Source organism: Mus pahari, chromosome 3, assembly GCF_900095145.1.
Source record: "Mus pahari chromosome 3, PAHARI_EIJ_v1.1, whole genome shotgun sequence".
Classification (NCBI taxonomy): Eukaryota; Metazoa; Chordata; class Mammalia; order Rodentia; family Muridae; genus Mus; species Mus pahari.
Window position 1 is genome coordinate 141,157,094 of NC_034592.1, and position 20,634 is coordinate 141,177,727.

Here is a 20,634-nt window from a genome sequence, read left to right on the forward strand (position 1 = left end):
TTTCCCTTCCCTCTCCCTCCTCTCTCTCTCTCTCTCTCTCTCTCTCTCTCTCTCTCTCTCTCTCTGTATTGATGAATAAGTTAATGATTAGATGCAGGGTGGGATGGCAATGACGTTGATCACACCAAAATAAGCGTGTCCAGGAGCAAGTCCTACCTACCCCTCGTCCGAGTCCTTGAAGCACCACTTTGTGGGGCAGCCGGCAGGGGGCGTGCTCGGACAGTGCGCGGCTCTGTCCCGGGTTGGCAGGGTTCTGGCGCCGCTAGGGCGGGGTAAAGTCAGATTTAAATTCCGCTCAGCCATCAGGCAGTGAGAGCAGAGGGTGGGCGGGTCCTATCTCAGGAGCAACCAATAGCAATGAGGGGGCAGAGCCTCTGGTGCGCACGGGAGACAGCCAGCCAATGGGATTGCCGGGGCGGGGCGGCGAGCCAATAGAGCGGGCTGGTTTGATTCAAAGGTGCCTATAAAAATCTCAGACGACCACTGCAGTCAAGTGGATCGGTTCTGGGCACCACCATGGCAGGTCGCTGCGAGCTGTTGGACGACCTTCCCGCGGCCTGCCTGTCTCCGTGTGGGCCGCCCAACCCCACGGAGCTGTTCAGCGAGGCGCGGCGTCTGGCCCTCGAGCAGCTGCTGGCCGGTGGCCCCGACGCCTGGGACGCCTTCTTACGGCGCGAGCGGCTGGGCCGCTTCCTCAACGCCGACGAGGTGCGCGAGGTTCTGGGCGCTGCGGAGCGGCCGGGCGAGGATGGGGCGGCGGTAGCCGAGGAGTCGTTCGGTTCCTCTCACGACTGCTCGTCGGGCACCTACTTTCCGGAGCAGTCGGACCTGGAACCGCCGGCGTTGGAGCTCGGCTGGCCCGCCTTCTACCGGGGTGCCTACCGCGGTGCCACGCGCGTCGAGGCTCATTTCCAGCCCCGCGGTGTGGGCGCCGGAGGCCCGTACGGCTGCAAGGATGCGCTGCGCCAGCAGTTGCGTTCCGCCCGAGAGGTGAGCGGCCCCCGGAGTCCCCCACACGCCTACGAGGCAACTCAACACCGGATCCCTGGCCACCTTGGCAGCGAGTAGGGGAGGAGCATCGGCCTTTTGAAAACTGAGTCGTGTCGTAGTTCCAACTCCTGTTATTGGTACCCCTGGGGCAGGGCGACTGTTAGTTCAGACCAAAGTGGACTGCAGAATTCCAGGGACGTCAGCTGACATTAGATCTCACTTTCAGGAACTTTTAAGTAAAAGCTTAGCTTTACCCAAAAGATGATACCCGGAGACCATTGGGAGATCTGTAATTGCCACTTTTCCAGGCATCTTAATGTTGTAGACAGATAAATTCGAGCAGTCGGTTCAACTCTTTCCCTTCTGTGAGTGAGTCGGGTGGGAGATATTTTTAACCCACAGTGCCTGGGACTGTTCCAGGTAGCATTGATCCAAAATGCAAATATTTGTGCATTAGATAAGCCACTGGTTACAATGGGTTTTTATCTTAGCTAGTGTCAGACTGCCCGGAGTGGCCTGGTGGTGGGGTGAAGAGTCTGGCCTGCCATAGATCAGGGTTCCACTTGGGAGGGTGTGGCTACAAGTTTGCATGCTGGTGAACACTGCTCAATTCCCAGACTTTATGGCTGTGCCGGAAACATGACCGGCCAAGCCTCAGACCATGTCAAGACCTGGCACCTCTATCTGTTAGGGTGCAGATCAGGTTGGCATCACCAAGTCTAGGAGCAAGTTTGTGTTCTGTTTTTGTCTTTGTCTTTCGATTTCCTCTCTTCAAGACAAGGTCACTGTAACCCAGGCTTACCCCGAACTTACAGGCTTCAATTTCAGGCAATCCTCCTGCCTCTGCCTTCCTGGTGCCGAAGCCAGTATTCTAGTGCTGGTTCTGTACCTGTCTGGCAGGACTTTGATGATAAGAATGTAGGTGAGCGAGCGTTTTTGCTGTTCAGGGAATAGTATGGCTATGGCTGGATCCGCGTTAGGCCTGTGGAGCTCTGGGTGGGCTGAGGGTCCATTTGATGCTGGAAACGTTTCATGTGTGGGTTCAGTACAGAATTATAAAGAGGAAGAGGCAACATTGTGGACTAAGGGTGCATGCCCAAAGTTCCCCTCTGGGAGGAGAACTTGAGCACTCCTTGGGGACACCTTGAGAAGGAACGGCCTGGTCTCCCGGGAAAGGCAGAGGTGTGGGCTGCTCTAACCTTTTGCTCAGTTGGGTGAAGGCACTAGAGCTAGAGGTCAGAAGAAAAACTTGCCTTAAAAGGGATCATGGAGACAGCAGAGACGTCCCTATCTTTCTTGCAATCTGAAGAACATCAGTGGTTGGGGCCTCCTGCTTCCCTCTGTACCTACTTCCTTTACACCTCTCCTAGATCCCTGTCACTGGAAGCTCGGCTTTCCCACGGAGAAAGGTGGTATGTTCCTTTAAACCCAGTGAGCATTTTTCATATATATGCCAAAGTGCATACTTACACAGAGCCTCTCAGTTGTCACACTGCCAGGGCTGGGGCCACAGGGGAGTGGGTGTGGTTCTCGTCCTTAGTTTGTGAGGGACTGGGGATGAGGAGATCGCCACAGGCAATGAGGAAGGAGCTGGAAGAAAATCTGGAGTGGCAGTGACTGAGTTGAACCGAGAAGGAAGCATGGAACTGCCTATCTATGGAGAGGATAGGGGCCAAAAGTGGGAAAGATGGTCGGGGTGGTGTTCCTAGCAGTTAAGTCTGACCTGAAGGGTTTAGGTTTAGGAGGCTGAGGTGGCAAGGAGGCCAGAGACATCCTTGCAAGACGCAAGAGTCTGGATTAAGGCAGGGTGGGCAGGAAGCCAGTTTTAGGCAGAGTTCCTTGAATTTGAGCCACGACGAACTGGGGTAGAAAGGCAGGGGAGGAAGGCATATGGACAGTGAGGAAGCTTGAAGGCTGGAGGTGTAGCCAGCCCTGGGGCAGGACGGACCTTAACGCGCTGGAGGTCTTGGGTTCGAGCACACACAAAGGGGGAAAAGGAAACACGCGGAAGGTTGATAGCTCTGCCTCCTTGGTTCCCATAGAGAACAGCCGAGCTCTGCTGAGATTACAGGCCTGTGCCGCCAAGCTGGCCGAGGCTGAGACTTGCTGGCTTGTGTAGGCAGTGATGGAACTACACTGGAATACAGGAAGGAAAATAAGGAATAAGCTGCCAAAGGAGTATGGTGTATATGAATTAGGTTTAATTTGAGGCATGAGGCCATCTCTTTAAGAGAAAAAAAAAATGAGTCAATAAAAATTGTTTTCTCACCGCCTTTAATCCCAGCAGGCAGACACAGGCAGATCTCTATGAGTTTGAGGCTAGCTTGGTCTAAATTGCAAGTTCCAGGCCAACAAAAGCTATATGGGGTGGGGGATGGGGGTGGGGGTGTATCTCAAAACAAACAAACAAACAAACAAACAAATGCTTTCTTTTGCCAGACAGTATTTTCAGTAACCTTGAAATTGTTGATTATTCTGCCCACTTTACAGAGGATGAACTGCAGCGCGGAGAATCTAGGTTGCTTCTAGAGACGATGGAGCCAGGACTTTGCCCAAGGCAGACTCTGAGAATCCCCATTAACTACAGTGTTGTGCGTGAGCCCTGTGGGAGAAGTGTCCTGTCCCTGGGTGGAGGAGGACTAGCTACTGAGAGGGATCAGAGGACTAATTTGCTGGCTGTGTCACCCTGGCCATGTCCTTTGAAGTGCATTGCTCGTGACAGGGAAGGCTGTGACAGTTCATATGTCAGGTGTTTCCAGATGTCTGATCTGCATGGGGAAGGCAAATATTTGGGGCTCTAATTGAGTTCTTTACCCAGATTACCTCCTCGTCCTCCCAAGGCCAGAGAAGCTGCACTTAAGGACATAGCAGACGCATCTAGGTCAGGTAGCTTGTTGAGCATGGTGAGGCAGAGCTGGGTGCAGTGTGTGCCCGGCTCCAGGGCCAGTACTGTGCTTGCCAGGTTGGTTTTTCATTGAACCCACTAACCTCCTCCCTCAGCTTCTCGAGGGCTGGAATGTGCCTCCTTGCCAGACAGGGCCCACAGTTAATCCTCCTCTCCACAGCCCCCCTGCTTCCCAGTGGCTGAAGGTTTTAAACAGTTCCCCAAAGATTGGGACATCGAATGCCCATGTTGCATATCTTATAAACAGAAAAGCAGTGATGATAGCAAGAGCTGCCTGGGCTGTGAGCAGTAGAGCTGTGCGCATGCTACACATCAATCAATCAATCAATGCTTGACTTTTTTTTTTTAATTGTAAAAAGAATAGGGTGACCTGTTTTAAGAAGAAGAATCAAAGCGGCAGAGACCTTTAAGTTGGGAAGATCGTTTATGACCTCAAGACAACGTAGGTCCCTGGTGCTTAGGTTTTATAAATCACCATGCATTTTCCCTGACTCGGGCAAGACAGACCAGCTATTTCTAGTACCTGAAACAAATAAAGAAATCTAGTAGGTGGCTGAGGGAAATGTGAATTCCCCAGGGTGGGGTGGGGGTGTCCCATGTAGTGAGCCCAGAGGTGGGGACCAGGCGGCACTGGAGTGGGGTCAGATCTAGCTGCTTGTCCCCTGTAGCTTTACCTGCCCTCAGTGAGGAGTTCTGTGCACCATCCTAGATTCTCTGTGCTGGACCTGGAAGGAGCCTAGATACCCAGGTTTTATCACCAGCACACAGCATAGCAGGCCAGGGGTGTTTGCCGGGCGTCGGGAGTATCTTTCTGAATGGATGGCTCTGGGATGGCTTTCTCCGGCAACTCTGGCTCCATGGACCCTCCCTGGGCATCTGACACATAGTTGGTCCTCAGTATATTTCATGGAGGCCTGTTAAGCCCTTTCCATTCAGCCTTATGTTTTTTGGGGGGAGGAGAGAATGAAGCGGTAGGCTGAGAAACTAAGCAGTTTAGGTGATTCTTTCTGCCACCTAGTACTTGGCGGAGCTGTGACCCTGCCTGGAAGTGCCCCTGGTCAGGTGCTTCTGATGTGCTTGTCCCGGAGTGCTGGTTGTTGTTCCTACTCGCTCCCTGCTTTCTCTCCCCAGGTCCCTCATTTTGAGATGGGTTTGATGTGTAGTCCAGTTGAACTTGATCCTCCAGCCTCAGCCTCCCTTGCAGTGAGACACTAATGGTACCCAGATATCACGGCTTCTGGGTGGGAGTTCCTAGGCCAAGCTCATTCTGCCTGGAGAGCTGACACTTCTCCCACTTGTTCTTACCAGCTGCTGTTCCTTATACGCTTTTGTGCGGCGAACACACTTTTGAGCATCCTTCTGATAGCTAGAGAGTTAGTGGTGCCTCTCTTTGCATCATGGAGGATTCCAGCCAGGAGGAAGAGCAGCTGAGGAGTCTGTTGGAGGCTCCTGGCGCGTGTATGAGGATGTTCTGAAGGACTGAGCTCTCCTGAGCTTGCCCAACCCTCCCCTGTGTTACCATAGAATCTGTGCTATGGGATCAGTTCCTAGTCCAGATGCCCACATCAGCCCCACAGGGTTTCTCAACCTCGCCACTGTTGGCATTTGGAATGGATGGTTCTTTGTCCTGAGGCCACTGTCCTGTTCACTGTGAGACTCTGAGCATCTCTGTCCCCATGCCCTACACACTCTTAGCACTTCTCTCCTCTAAGTAGTTATGACCTTCAAAGCTAGCCTGCAGAGGGGACCACACAGCGGTTCTAATTAGTAGTCAGCATTCCTGGTCTGCCGGAGAAGCAGCTCAGAGGGGTAGCGATGGTTGAACAACACTGTGGATGGATTGGATGCCACCACAAAACAGTACCTCCACAGTTCCCCTCTATTCTTCTAGGTGCCATTTCATTTGTTTATTCTTATTAATTTGGGGAGGGTTGTTTGAGACAGGGTCTCACTAAGTAGCCCTGACTAGCCTGGAACTTGTCATGTAGACCAGGCTGGCCTTGAACCCGCAGAAATCCGCTTACCTCCTGTGTACCACTGTGCCTGAGTTGCCTTATTGTTATCGTAGCTCTTGAGACAGCAGGATCCAGAATTGAAGGTTAGCCTGAGCTATGCAGTAGGAACTTGTCTTTAAAAAAAACCACAAACAAACGAGGTCCTGGCGTAAATGATACCAGCCTCTAGAGGGGGGAATTTCTGCTGTATGCCCCACTGACCTAGTTGTAACACTCCTGAGTCTGGCTCACAGAAACACTGGCAAACACAGGACTGGAGGCATACTGATTATTGTAGCTCCTACCACAGGCTCAGAAAGAACTCATGTCACAGCAGAGGATTAGGGAAGAAATTAGTCTGTGTACATCATGAAGGACCCCATGGCTCTCAAGACAAATGAGGCAAGCTCTGATTCAGAATGTGCAGATAGCGTGGGCCAATACAAGTACTGATGCTTAAGTACATGTGATCATTTAAGTTTGTATAAATTAAAACTAAATTTAAACCTTAATTCCTCTGTCATCTGAGAAGGTTCTCTTGGTCAACACTGTCCAGAGTATGTCATTGTCCAGCCTTTTATCTACGTATGGATGTGAACATATGATACTGCTTAGATGTGAAGATATGGTACTGCATAGATGTGAACATATGATACTACATGGATGTGAACATACGATATTGCACGGATGTGAACGTATGATGCTGCATAGATATGAACATATGGTACTGCATGGATGTGAACATATGATACTGCATGGATGTGAACGTATACTGCATGGATGTGAATGTATGACACTGCATACTCCCACATGTACTTGGAAGAATAACCTAAAGCCAAACGATTGGAGTGATTTATTCCCCTGAGAGAAAAGGAAAGAAAAATAGGAGGGGACATAGCTTGTTTTACAGATTAAATTTTTGAACAGGAAAATGCTTTGCATAGTTAAACACTTAAAACTCCCCCCCCCCCCAAAAAAAAAAGGCTACTTGATTTTCCCAGTGTTCCTCCTGCTGGGCCAATGGTGAAAAACTGCTAATAAGTTTACCTTTTGCTCTGAAAATTTACATTCTCTTGTTTTTAATCCCAGAAGACTATATCAAAGTAGTTTAAAAGTTTTTTTTTTTTTAGAAGTCTCAGTTTTAGGCCCATTAAAACATGTAACAAGTGGTGGCTCCTGACTGTAGTTAGCATTTTGGAGACTGAAGCAGGAATATCTTCAGTTTGAGACTAGCCTAGGCTAATACCAAGACCTATCTCAAAACCAAAACCAAAACCATAAAACACACTGGGGTAAATGGTATATTTGGTTTTAGCAAGAAAAGTCTCTAGGTGACTGAAGACGTGCTCAGCACCGGGCTGACACATCATACAAGGCTTTGGCAGAGTTCCAAGCATTCTGTACCCCTGATCTGCCTTTATGACTCTGGGTAGGAAGGGAGGGAAATTGAGGCACACGGGGAAGGGGTGATTGACATGTGCTTCCTGCTAGAATGAGAACAGGAATGACTGGCCTGCAGTGGCTCCTCCAGGCCATGCATGTGCCCGGTCAGAGGGCGGGCAGCCGGTTTCAGGGCTGTGTGGCAGCAGGAAGGCCTTGTTTCAAGGACACCGAATCTCTGATTACATGTCTTATCCATCGATAGTGGTAGAGTCAGGACTAACAATATAGCAGCTGCCACCGAGGGTTTTCTCATCAGCTGAATCACCAAAGGGTATGAGGTGGGTGGAATTATGTGCACATTCTAGAAGCCAGTACACCTAACTTGTGACAGCCTACCCAGTTCTGCAGAGAGAAGGAGGTCAGGTTTATTCTGCAGTCCGATCACATGACAACTGAGCTTCACAAGGTTCCCTGATCAGTGTAGCTCTGGCTCTGTCAGCAGAACTGCAGAAGAAAGGGTGCCCAGCATGCTGGGGTGTTGTGAGACTCCTTGGCAGACAGTCATCGTGTTGTTAGAAGTTGTCCTTCGTGGTGGACTTGAACCTGTGGGCTTTGTGGGATACTTTACTGATCCTCTCAGGATTACTGCAAGTTCCTTTTTTTTTTTTTTTTTTTTAAGATTTATTTATTTATTATATGTAAGTACACTGTAGCTGTCTTTAGACACTCCAGAAGAAGGCATCAGATCTTGTTACAGATGGTTGTGAGCCACCATGTGGTTGCTGGGATTTGAACTCCAGACCTTCAGAAGAGCAGTCGGGTGCTCTTACCCACTGAGCCATCTCACCAGCCCGCAAGTTCTTAGTAATTATGAAATCCACATGCTCAGCATGTGTCTTGTGTTGGGTTTTGGAGGGTTGGCACTTCAGCCCCTTAAGTGTGTCCCTTGACCCCATTATCTAGCCCTTCCAAGTTTGTAAGCTGGGCGTGATGGCTAATTCGGCTTTCGAATCTCTGGAGATCTCTTTGAGCTTTTGGGCTAAGTGGCAGGGGCCAAGATTCCAGCTCTGCCTAATATGTAATGTAAACAGGCTCTCAGCTCTGCTCTGTCAGGAGACAGAAACCTGTGGTCACTTGTGGGCTCCCTAGGCCTTGCTGAAAATCAGCGAGGGTTTCTATTAAGGGACTGATGATAGGCTTATGGTTTGTCACTCAAGCTAAACATGGGGGGCTGGGCACATGGGTGGCCCCTCCAGATGTGGCTTGAGGAATCACAGATAGTGTAGTATGGATTCCCCTCTCGCCCAGCTTCTGACTGCTTCACGGGTACCTGGCAGATAGGTCTGACCCTCTTTGCAGTCACCATACTTCTAACCCGGAGAGAAGGGGCCAGCTCCATGCAGCTCAGACTGAGAGAAGATGGTGCCTTAGGGTAGCTGTGGGCGTGTTGCGGGGTGGGTACCCCTAAAGCGAGAGTGGGCTCAGTGACGGGTCTGTGCTGCCTTTCTAGTCCAGGTGTTCTGTGGCTTTGCAGTCTGCAGCACAAGATCTTCAGCCAAGGGAGGCATTGCGCCACAACTGCTGTGCTCTGCAGTCCAGAGCCCACCGTACGTCAACCTGACACCCAAATACAGATTTTATCAGCCTGGCAGGCCTGGGGAAGCAATGCACACTAATGAGCTCAACTTTTGCTGTGGAAATGCCCACTTTTCCCAGTGGGTGTGTCCACCCAGAAAGCAGGACTGGCTTGGTGGAACTGAGGCTAGCCCAGCCAATTCTGTAAAGGACTGTCCTTCCTAAGAGGTGACAAGCTGCAGGCCTGCTCCAGCTCCGTAGGGCTTGGCTATGAGGACAGGGCTCCGGGTAGGCATCTAGGGAGGGCAGGCCTTGAAGGAAGGAACCCTTTCCTGTGCTGGTCTCCGGATCGATAAGGCAAGTCTTCCGAGGACCCTACTTTAGTAAGAAAGGAGGCAGTGCTGGGGAATGGGGAAAGTAAGACATTCCTTCGCCCTCAGATAGCCTGAGTGAGGCAGGCCTTCACATTTAGCCTGTGGAAGGTTGCAGCTTTAAAGTCAAGGATGCATGAGCCGAACTGCAAATTACTACTCAGCAGCCACCGCAGGTGTTGTTCGTACACCTGTTTTATTAATTGGGCAATCAGAACTCTTGGCAGGCCTTTGTGCTCTGGGCCCTGCTCCCATTCTGCCTCTGGTGGCCTTCTCTAACCCTGCCAACTGGGCTGGGTTCCTAGTCCCTGTTTGAGTAGCCCCCAGGGGGTATTCATCGCCCATCATTCTGCATCTCTTGGCTTCTCCTCCTTTCTCACTTGACTGGCCCATCAGCTAGCTGTGTGCAGCTCACAGGGGCTCTGCTGACCATCGATCAGGGAGGCCAGCAGGTCTGCACGGGTTTCTCTTCCCTTCCTCCAGGGGCTCTGTTCCAGTGCCTGTGTGCACTCTGGAGAGCCAGGCCGAAAGGTCTCTCACCAGCTTGGATGTGTTTCTGTGGCCCTGTGCCCATGGCTGGGCTCTCCCATGACTCCATTTGCTCCCCCAGTGGGTGGCTGACCCAGAGATTCTCAGTGCTGAGTTAGAGGCAGTAGGTTCAGGCCTCTACTCTGCGACAGCACCGGCTCTTCTAACGTCATCTCTCTGTATCCTCTCCCTCTGCAGGCAGTGTGAACAAGAAGGGCTGACATGGATTCCAGAGCCTTCTCCCATCTTATACACCCCTCTTTGCCAATCGCATCCCGTGGCTCCCCTTCCAGCCACACTGGCATGCACCCTGTCCTTCCCATGTGGTTTCCTGTTAGAGCGCCCTTCACTTCTCCCATGGCCTCCTGCCCCAGGGAGCTAAGATTACAAATCCGTGCAATCAGGCCTGGCTCCTTATCTTATCTGTGGTTCGGCTCTCTTATTTACCTCTCCCTCCTCTCTCCCAGTGTCTCTGTTGTCTCCCCTCACAAGGCAGCTGACTTATTGCTCCCTGCAGAACATGTATGCCTCATTCTGCTCTCCTCATCCAGGTGCTATCAGCCCTGGGCAGCCATCTCTGCCCAGTGCAGGCCAGCCTGCCTTGGACTCAGAGGCACCAGCTGCCTAACTGAGCCAAGCCCACTCCAGACTTGCTCTCCTTCAACCATCTCAGCAGTGCTGTTATCCTGGCCTTCTAGAAGGGAAGGAACCCAAGGCTGAGAGAGGTCAAACACCAGGTCACACAGCTGGCAAGTGTCATGCTGAGCTCCTGTCCTGGCTTTTGCCTTTAAACCTTGTTAACAGGCCCCAAGTAGACACAGGCTGTGTGAAAGCCGCCAGGGCCTTTAAGCTTCTGAAGAAGCCACCAACCCTTAGCTGGCTTCAGGATTTCTTTTTAACCCTATAGATGCTTACGGGGTACAAGCCTGTCGGTTACTGTTTTGAGGTCTCCACCATGGAGATGAATCCTTCCCTTGGAGGGCTCTGCTGCAGTAGAAGGAAGGGCATCAAGTCTGAGAAGCAGCTGGAATTCTCAGCAGAGTGGCTAATGTGATTCAGAGACAAGGGATTGTTTTACTGTTGAGTTTGGTAGATGGAGAAGCCCTGACCACTCCCGATTGCAAAACAGCTCCCAAATGCTGGCTTCCTGACTGATCTGTAGGGACTTGTTCTAAGCCTGGATGTTTTTATAGCCCTGCCTCCCTGCCTGGAATTTCTGAGCGCCCTTGAAGCAGGCCATGAGGCTCTGCTGCCAGTGGTACTAGCTTCTGTAAACGAAGGAAGGAAACTGGGGGCTGGGCAGCATCTCCCTTGTGAGGGGCTGTCTGGGCAGCTGCAGCCCCACACAGGTGACTGGGTGGTGGGGCAGACACCAATGGTCTCTTGGACCCTGCAGCTGTGCAGTTGTTTAGGTTTTACTGCAGGCCTGTTTTGTAGCTTAGAAAACAGACATTCAAAACAGTGATACTTTGCCCATGGACGCATGGGTGAACATTGGCTTTTAGCTTGGTCTGGGCTGGGTGTAGAAAATCAGTTTGTATCAGGGGCACACATTGCTGGAGAGAAGAGAGAACAGAGCTGAGCTGAAGGGCATAATCTTGAGGTAATATTTCCACATTCTTGTCCTGACTGGTGGAGAATACGTGGTGTTGGAACAGAGGATGGGGTGGGGTGCTGTGAGCCTCATCTGATCATTTCAAGCACTGAATTAATGGATGGAGTCTTTCTAAAGCAGGGTGAAAATACTCAGAGCCCATAATCTAGAATCAGATAGTCAAATAAACAAACAAACAAAAACAAAAACAAAAAAACCCCAACCAACCAAACAAACAAACAAACAAAAATGTGGACATGAATATTAATAGCCAAAGGGGGCTTCTGGGAGAATCCCCTAAGAAGGTCTTTTTCTTTAAGTGTATTTGTGTGTGGTGCACATGGGCTATGACATACATGTGGAAGTCAGAGGGACAGCTTGCAAGAATTGGTTTTTCTCTTTCTACCAGGTGAGTTCTGAGAATGGAACACAGGCTATCTGGTTGGTAGCAATGAGGATGGATCACAGGCTCTCTATCTGGTTGGTAGCAATGAGGATAGAACACAGGCTCTCTATCTGGTTGGTAGCAATGAGGATAGATCACAGGCTCTCTATCTGGTTGGTAGCAGGCGGCTTTGCTAGCTGCACCATCTTGCCAGTCCAGAGATTGTATTTATCAACTTCATAGATAGGAACCTGAAGCCAGACTGGGAAAACCGTGTGACGGGGATTCCAGTGTGGTGGTCTAAGAACCCAGACAGCTTGCTAGTCCAAACTGGACCTGGAGAATGGGGGTTTAGCAGTGGCATGGAAGTTAAATGAGAATCTTGCCATGGGGATAGGCGAGCGTGAGTTAGCTGTGCCAGGCCAGGACTTGTCAGACATGGGCACCCAGGTGTCTTTGGAAGTGGAAAAGAGCTAATGGTGGGGCATCTGCTGAGGAAGAGAGCGTCCACCATACTGCTGAGGAAGAGAGCGTCTTTGAAGATGGGGTTTAGAGTTCCTTACTTTTTCTTCTGCCTTATTTCATAGGTGATTGCTGTGGTAATGGATGTTTTCTCAGACATCGACATCTTCCGAGACCTGCAGGAGAGCTGTAGGAAGCGGGGGGTGGCTGTGTACATCCTCCTGGACCAGGCTCTGCTCTCCCACTTTTTGGACATGTGCATGGATCTGAAAGTTCATCCTGAGCAGGAAAAGGTTTGTGGGTTACCATTTCTGTCTCCCCACTGTTGGTAACATGGCAGAGTACCCGTGATCTACAATGTGCTGCTGGCGCTGGCGCTGGCGCTGGTGCTGCTGGTGCTGCTGGTGCTGGGCTCCCACTAACAAGTGAGGAAACTGAAGGCTCACAGGAAATGACCACCACCCATGACCTTGCAGTTCCATTCCTAGGTAACTACCCAGAGGAATGAAGGCACGTGCCTGTTTATAGGTGCTGGAAGTTTCATCAGCTAATAAGTGGACAGTCCATACACTGTCTGTTCAGAACAATAGAGTATTATTCGCTCTTCAAAGGGACTAAAGTACTGACATATGTTACCACATAGTGACCCTGAAAACAGCATAATAAGTGCAGGAAGCCATATTCAAATGATCATATGCAGTATGATTCTATGTATGTGGAAGCCAAGAGCCAGGGTCATCTGTAGAGAGAGGGTGGGTTAGCATTGGGTTTGTGGACATGTGGTAGAGGGATGGGGGTGGGTTAGCATTGGGTTTGTGGNTAGAGGGATGGGGGTGGGTTAGCATTGGGTTTGTGGACATGTGGTAGAGGGATGGGGGTGGGTTAGCATTGGGTTTGTGGACATGTGGTAGAGGGGTGGGAGGGTTTGTAACTAAAGGGCTTCAGGGTCTTTGCTTGCTTGTTTGTTTTTGAGGTAATGAGAAAGTTCCATAATTGTGCAAGTGGTTTTGTACATCTATAAATAGTACAGATTTGCACTTTAAGCAGGTGAACTATGTGATGTATGGTTTATATCTTCATTAGGCCATTGATAAAAAGTAAAGTGACTGTCAGGCTTGTCAGCAGTGAGGACAGACCTGCCCATAACCAAGTCAATGCTTGGTGGCTCCAGGGGGCTCCACTTTTTGCTACAGTGGCCATTTTGGAGCTCTTTATCTGTCCCTGGTACTGCCCACTGCTCTGACAGGTGTGGCATTGCTAACTCTCATGGTGGCCCTGTCATCTCATGGTGGCCCTGATGCTGTGGATCAGGAAATGGTGAGATGAAGAGCCCAGGAGTCCACAGCTACAACACAGCCCAGCTTTGACTTGGTCTGTCTTCCTCTCAGTCGCTCTCTATCACCTATTGCTGCTTCCCTCTCAGGACAGAACCAGACCTTATGTCTTCCTCTAGGTATGAAAATAATTCAAGTATCTTGGTGTAAGGCCAGAGTTGGCTTAATCTCTTTGGGAATGAAGTAAGAGAGACATTTGTTACAGAATTCATGTCTGAAGAGTAGAGCAACTTCTGAAGCCAGAACCTGACTTACCCTCATGCTGCCAGGCACTTGGCATGAGGAATGGCACAGTCAGCAGGAGTCAGGCTTCCTGCCACTCCAGGTTCTGATTAGTATGGTACCTTGTAAACAGGCAGCATGGGTTACAGAGTCTCATCTCACTGGCCTCTCCTTCAGGGTGTCTGCTGGCTGTCTTCTCTAATGAGCAAACCAAGGATTGGGCTGAATTAAATAATTTGCCACCTTGTCATTTGTGCCACAAAGCAAATTCATGAGTGAGGTAGGATTGGATCTTGCAGACTGAACTGAAACAGCCGTGAATTGATCCAGCAGTCAGTGAGCTAGGAGGACTCAAGGACAATGCCATTTGGGTACGGTAAAGAGCACTGCCATCCAGCCAGGCATCCAGGCCACGGCTGCTCTTGTAGAAGCATGGAAGGTGTCAGGGTATAATTTCAAGGCACTCTTGGGTAATTAAGCAGGCTGAGTCTCAGCAGCAGAAAAAAAAAAAAAGCAACAGAACCGTCCCAGCTCTGCAAAGCCATTCATTCCCTCTGCTCCGTGAACGAGGCAGAGACTGCTGACTTTGTTGGCTGCTGCCTTCATGGTGGTCCAGGGCCTCTGCAGGAAGTCTGAAGAGAGTTTGTCTTTAGAGTGGGCTGTCTCCTTTCTAGATAGCCGCTAGCTTCCCTCCTAGGCTTGCATGTGTTGTGGGTCTGCGCTTTTCTCCGAGGCATCCCCTGCTCTGTGCTCTGATTGGTTCAGAATATCGAGTTACCCTGTGTGCAAGAATTTGGCTGTGTATTCACAGGCAGGTGTACAGAAGTGCTGTGTCCACAATTACAGGCTTCCATAACATTCAGATTCGTGTTAAAGGGATGGACACAGAGCCATCCCTAACCCTACAGGTAGACTGTTTCTATGGTTATCCTGTGTTGGCTTGTTTGGGAGTCACTACCTCCTCTGTCTTGCCAATTCCATATGCTCATCTGTGAAATACTCACTCCAGGCTTGCTTGTTTGTTTGTTTGTTTTTAAAGAAAATCTTTACCTTGAAATTAAGATTTATAAAGGATTATAGAAATGGATACCTGAGTTTGGTTCCTAACATGCGTGTTCGGCAGCTCACAAACATATAATTTTAGCTCTAGAGTGTCTGACACACTCACATGCACATATCCACACGCAGATACTCATAATTTAAATTTTTAAAAAATTATTTTTAAAAGGTTTAAAAAGAAGTCACTATGTATGCGTTTGTGTGTCATCATGGGAATAATTGTGCATCCGTGTGTATATAGCGTACCTTTTTGATTACTGAGTACCTGTAAATGTAAACTGGATGATTAATCCCCACATGGTGTGTTAGAGGCCTGCCCTCTGACCACCGCTTCGAACTCTTTCCAGTGTGGGGTGAAGTAGGCTATTACTTCTTACTGATGCAGTACAAAGACATAGGAGCAGGGCAGGCTTGGGTTTCTAGCCCTTGCCAAGTGTTATTCATTACTAACAGACTTTCTCTGATTATTTTATCTCCCGTTTTATTTCAAAATAATTTCTTGGATTCCATTTGTTTCCTCCAAAAAGCAAATGTTCCTTTATAGTATATAGTGCATTCACACATGAGCCTAAGGGTCTCTAAATACAAGCCAAATGTAGTGAGTGGTGCCAGATGTAATCCCAGCACTTGGGAGCTGGGGCTAGATTGTAAGGTAAGTAAGGCCTTTTCTCTCCTATGAAAAGATGGACTAGATGCAGCAGTTACTTTACTTGAGCAATATCTGGGTAATGTATCATGTGTGCTGTCACTAAATGGTGGTCATACCCTAAGTCACTACAAATGTGCATGTTTGTGAACAGTTGGCTTAGCACTGGATAGTGTCGCTGAGTTGGCCATTGACTTTTTTTTTTCTCCCATGCGCTTCCCAACAGCTGATGACGATTCGGACCATTACAGGAAATATCTACTATGCAAGGTCAGGAACAAAGGTTGTTGGGAAGGTTCATGAGAAGTTCACACTGATTGATGGAATCCGGGTGGCAACAGGCTCTTACAGGTATGTCCTGAATAGGGGCCTCTGCAATCACTCCAAACCCTTTAGAGGAATCAATGCTTGCTCCTGCCAACCAGAGCCCTGTGACAGAGTCCCCCAGGAGTTCACACCCGTGTGTGTGAATTGGTTCATAAAAGCCCTGTTTTGTTGGATGTAAACAGGGCAAGAGTCACTTTCTTTTCCCCGTGGTCCACAAAACTAAAGCACAGGTTAAACTAAGCTTGAGACCCTTATAGTCAGAGTCCTGCATTCAAGTCTCGGCCAAGGCCTTTGGGGAAAACTTGGAGGGTAGTTGGCCTCATAGCCTGGTTCCCTGGGAGTTAGACCCCACCTAGCCTGGTTACTTGAAGATAAGGACATTGCAAATGTTCTAGCAGGCTGAAGCTGTTCATTTATACTTAGCTAATAGGTTGCTACAGTTTTTGTAATGAGAACTTTAGTTCTAGAACTTTAGAAAGCACTGGGCATATCCCAGGCCCACCTTGGGAGTCCACCTTGCCAATCGCATCTTTGTGTGGAGAGAGGAAGATGAGGGCAGGGTTGAGGTCACAATAGGCGATGCTAATCCCGGGAAGTTACACCATTCTTACTCATGCCGTGCTATGCTGTGTGCTTGGCTGTTTCTCTGGTACATTGTCCAATGGTACATGCGAGGTACAGAGTTTGCAAAGAAAAGCTTGTTTCTGTAGAATGTGTATCCCTTGGTTTCGTGACAGTCATGGGTTTTATGGTCAGTGAGGTACTGTGACGAGCAGCTCTCGGTACCTTCCTTCCTTCGCAACCAGTAGCTCCAGTTCAGAACTAAGCACGTGTTCTCGAGACTTCCTGCTATTGGGCACTTATAAGTTCCAAGGGGACTCAGTATTTATCTATATTGATGAAACTTGATTCTTAGTGGGTTTTGGCTATTTAAAAATCTGTAAGTATAAAACTTGCCCTCTACAAAAGCACTGACAGTGACATTCTGATGTGTTGAGACACACTATAGCCTCAGGGTCAGGTAGCCCCTTTGTTCCTGTTTCCCCTTTGTGGGTAGTCCAAAGACTCGGGCTCCGTAGCAGTTCTCGGGCAGCATGTGCTCTTAGTCATGGTTCCTGTTTGTTTGCTGTTTTCTTCGGCAGGGTTTCTCTGTATAGCTCTGGCTGTCCTGGGAGCGATAGGCAGATGCTCCTTCCCATGCCAGCACTCTCCCTGGGCCTGGGGTGGTGGTGGGTGGGTTTATTAGAACACTGTCTCTTGCTCTGCCCTTCTCTTTATTCTCCTGGCCTCTTCCTTTGAAGGCAAAGACCCTTGTATACTTTCCCAGCCTTTAGTAGCTGTTTCCCGAATGGAGAGAGACTCCTGAAGCAAGAACACGCCTCTGAAGACTCAGCTAGCCCTGGGAGGGTCAGATGCGCACACTGGATGAATCCCAGGGATCAGACATGGCTATCCTGGACCATACGCCCACCCCATTGAGACTAGAGAGGGTGTGTGCATGAAAGCCTTTGTGGGTAGAGACAGGTGTAGGTTCTGTTTCCAGAGGAAGAGGAAGGGATGCTGTATAGGCAAGGAGACCAGGCTAATGAATCAGCTATAAAAAGTGCTGAGCACTGGCACCACTGGTGGAGTAACCATCCCCACTAGAGAAACTGGAAGAGGTGCCAGTAGCTTCCCACTGGGCATCTCCAGCTGATTCTCTAAGCTTTTAAATGAGGCTGCTGGCCTAAATACTTTAGACCTTCTTGCTGGGGTTTAAAGCTGAGCCTGAGGGTTGGGTTTGTGTGTGTGTTGGTTAAACCCTTAGTTAGTCTCCTTGGTTCTTGAAGTATGCATTTGTGTTTTTTTTTCCTGTTAGCACCAAAGTTGTCACTCTTACATGGCAGCTACTGAGAGCAGAGAAACTGAGATCCCTTATCTTTACCGGTTTGTGTGTTTTTAATCCTTCAGTTTTACTTGGACCGACGGCAAATTAAACAGCAGTAACTTGGTAATTCTGTCTGGCCAAGTGGTTGAACATTTTGATCTGGAGTTCCGGATCCTGTACGCCCAGTCAGAGCCCATCAGCTCCAAACTCCTGTCCAACTTCCAGATCAATGGCAAGTTTGATCATCTGGCTGACCGAAAGCCACTGTCGAAGGAGCCCACACTGGGCAATCTGCTGCGAATGAGGCTGGCCAGACTCTCAAGTACTCCCAGGAAGAGCAACCTGGGCCAAGAGGAGCCGCCAAAAGACAGAGCTAAACCCAAGCGCCCTGACTCTGAGGCTTCCACCATCAGTGATGAGGACTATTTCCACAGCCACAAGGACCAGCTCGAGGATAGCAAGGTGGCTGATGCTACTACCCAAACAGAGCCCGGAGAAGAGATGGCTGCAGTAAGCCTGAGTGAGGTGGGAACACAGACTAGTTCCAGCATGATGTGTGTTGGGACCCAAACCACAGTTGTCACCAGGGCAGCGAGCTCCCAGGCCACAGTGTGGTCCAAGTCCACTACCACACAGACTGAAGCTGACGAGAGCTTCCTTCCTCAGGGTGCCCAGTCCAAAGAAGGGTCGCCAGCATCCAAGATGTCGGTGTCGAGGTCTTCCAGTTTGAGGTCATCCTCTTCTGTGTCTTCCCAGGGCTCACTGGCAAGCTCGGTCAGCTCCCACGTTTCCCTGACGGCTGCTGATCTCCACACTCCCGTATACCCCAAGTACCTGGGTCTGGGCACCCCGCATCTGGATCTGTGCCTGAGGGACTCCTTCAGAAACTTAAGTAAAGAGCGGCAGGTCCACTTCACTGGCATCAGGTCCCGGCTCACCCAAATGCTCACTGTGCTCTCCCGGAGAACACTCTTCACAGAGCACTATCTCAGCTACAGCCCCGGGAGCTTTACCAGAGCTTCTACGAACCTGGTTTCTGTGAGGGACATAGCACTTTATCCTCCCTATCAGTGACTGTCGGGTTCAACCAGCCCTCTTGTCTCAAGGCCAACCGAGCCTCACATGCATGGCCCCAGCCACCCTCTTTCACCTGACACTGGGCCACCTTTGCCTTTGATTCTACAGCATTGTTTGATATTTTTAATTTTTATTCTTTAGAGACCATCTGTTGGTTTAAACACTATAGGTACTTTTTTCCATTTGCACAATTTTAGTATTCTATCACTACATAAGTGTTTTAAGGTTGGCTTAAGAGATAAGTACTGTTGTGTGTGTGTGTGTTCTCTGTTTTAATGCTTTGAGTCACTTTGAGTTTTTAAAATCAGAATTATATTTAAAAGTTAAACACCATTGTTTCTTAACTGACTTTCTCTTGAATATCTGTGTTCATAGTATTAAATAAGTATAGACAACTTTTTTGTTTGCCTGGATTTTGTTCTTCTTTCTGGCAACTCTGCCTTTATCTCTAAGGGTACATCATGAATATACCATATATGTATTTGTGTGATTCTTTTTTTTTTGTTTTGTTTTAAAAGCAGTTTGGGGGAGTGGATGGTCCAAATTTTAAAGGGGCAATGTGCTTACTTACAAAGCTGGGTGGTGGCGCACGCCTTTAATCCCAGCACCTGAGAGGCAGAGGCAGGAGGATCTTTGAGTTTGAGGCCAGCCTGGTCTACAAAGTGAGTTCCAGGACAGCCAGAGCGACACAGAGAAACCCTGTCTCGAAGAAACAAAAGGTTAGATGAAAGCAAAGTGGTGGCACATGCCTCCAATCCCGACACTTAGGCCAAGACAAGAAGGTCCGAGCTGAGGCCAGCCTGCCTGATCCACTCCTGATCTACTCAGGGAGACCCTGTCTGAAACACACAACGTAAAGTTAAATGACTTAGAGCTGGTACCGGGGTCAAACCATCCTTGGCATGGTGAAAACTGACATTACTGTGTGCCCGAGGAAACTTGCCAGCATAGCAGGCCTTTGCATGTGTTCCTTTCAAAGCCAAAGCCTGAGCTGCTTCGGTGAGGACCTGGCTGTCTGCCAAAGGTGTCCTGGGTGTGTGGTCCTGGGTTCACAGTCACTCTAGTGGCCCCAATGGGCCCAGTTTCATCAGATGGGTGTATTGTCGATTTAGCAATCTTATATTCCAGAGTAGGGGCAAGAAAGGACACTGATAATTATCCCAGATTCCTGGGCCAGTGTCAGGCAATGTAACTGCTTCTTATATCCTGCTAATCAGGATTGGTCTGGCCATGGAATCCTGGTTTTGTCAAGCCCCATTCATAAAAACAGAGCAAAAGGAAGAAAGAATCCATGGCTTCCTCTTCCTGGCTTGCTGGTCCAGAAGTCTACAATAGGAAGGGCGTTGTCTGTGGGGAGGATGCTGACAGATGCAGATCAGGAATGTACCCTGCAGATTTTCATGTTCCTCTCATGACAAGGTTATCTGCTGGGTTAGTGCTGTGGTCTGTAGTCATCAAGCAGGTGACAGGACAGGACACTGGCGCATGGCTCTGAACCCTCTGGGCTAATCCTTGAGTATACAGTTTGTAGACTTAGATTGCTTTATGTTTGCAGCTTAGATCGCTGCCTTAAATCTCATGCTAGCCCAGTGACTACAGGTTAGATGGCTGGCATTCCCATTCTCAGTTATAGAAACAGGCTGAAATAGCCTACTCAAGATCCTATACCCGATATATGATGGTATAAAAAGACGGGTACCCAGATCCTCTATTGTGTGCCTCTTTGCTTTGCTTGCAGTAGAAAGAAAGGCCTTGGAGCCTATTGCGTGTGTAGTGGGAGTTAATGCAGAGACAGCCTCATGAACAGATGCCTGGATTATGATCACGCATCTCAACTTAAAAATGTGACATTTTAAGTCCACATTCTAAAAGATTTTTTTAAAGATGTATTTATTTATTATATGTAAGTACACTG

General features: G+C 49.2%; 1 protein-coding gene across 1 annotated transcript; it reads left to right on the top strand.

Moving 5' to 3' along the window:
- The first annotated feature begins 499 nt into the window (after window positions 1-499).
- Fam83d (family with sequence similarity 83 member D) lies at window positions 500-19,200 on the top strand. Its single transcript, XM_021193674.1, has 4 exons — window positions 500-990; window positions 12,313-12,480; window positions 15,675-15,799; window positions 17,726-19,200. Exons 1-4 carry the CDS (start codon window positions 517-519, stop codon window positions 18,714-18,716), a joined length of 1,758 nt encoding a protein of 585 aa, XP_021049333.1. The 5' UTR covers window positions 500-516; the 3' UTR covers window positions 18,717-19,200.
- Window positions 19,201-20,634: the final 1,434 nt, after the last annotated feature.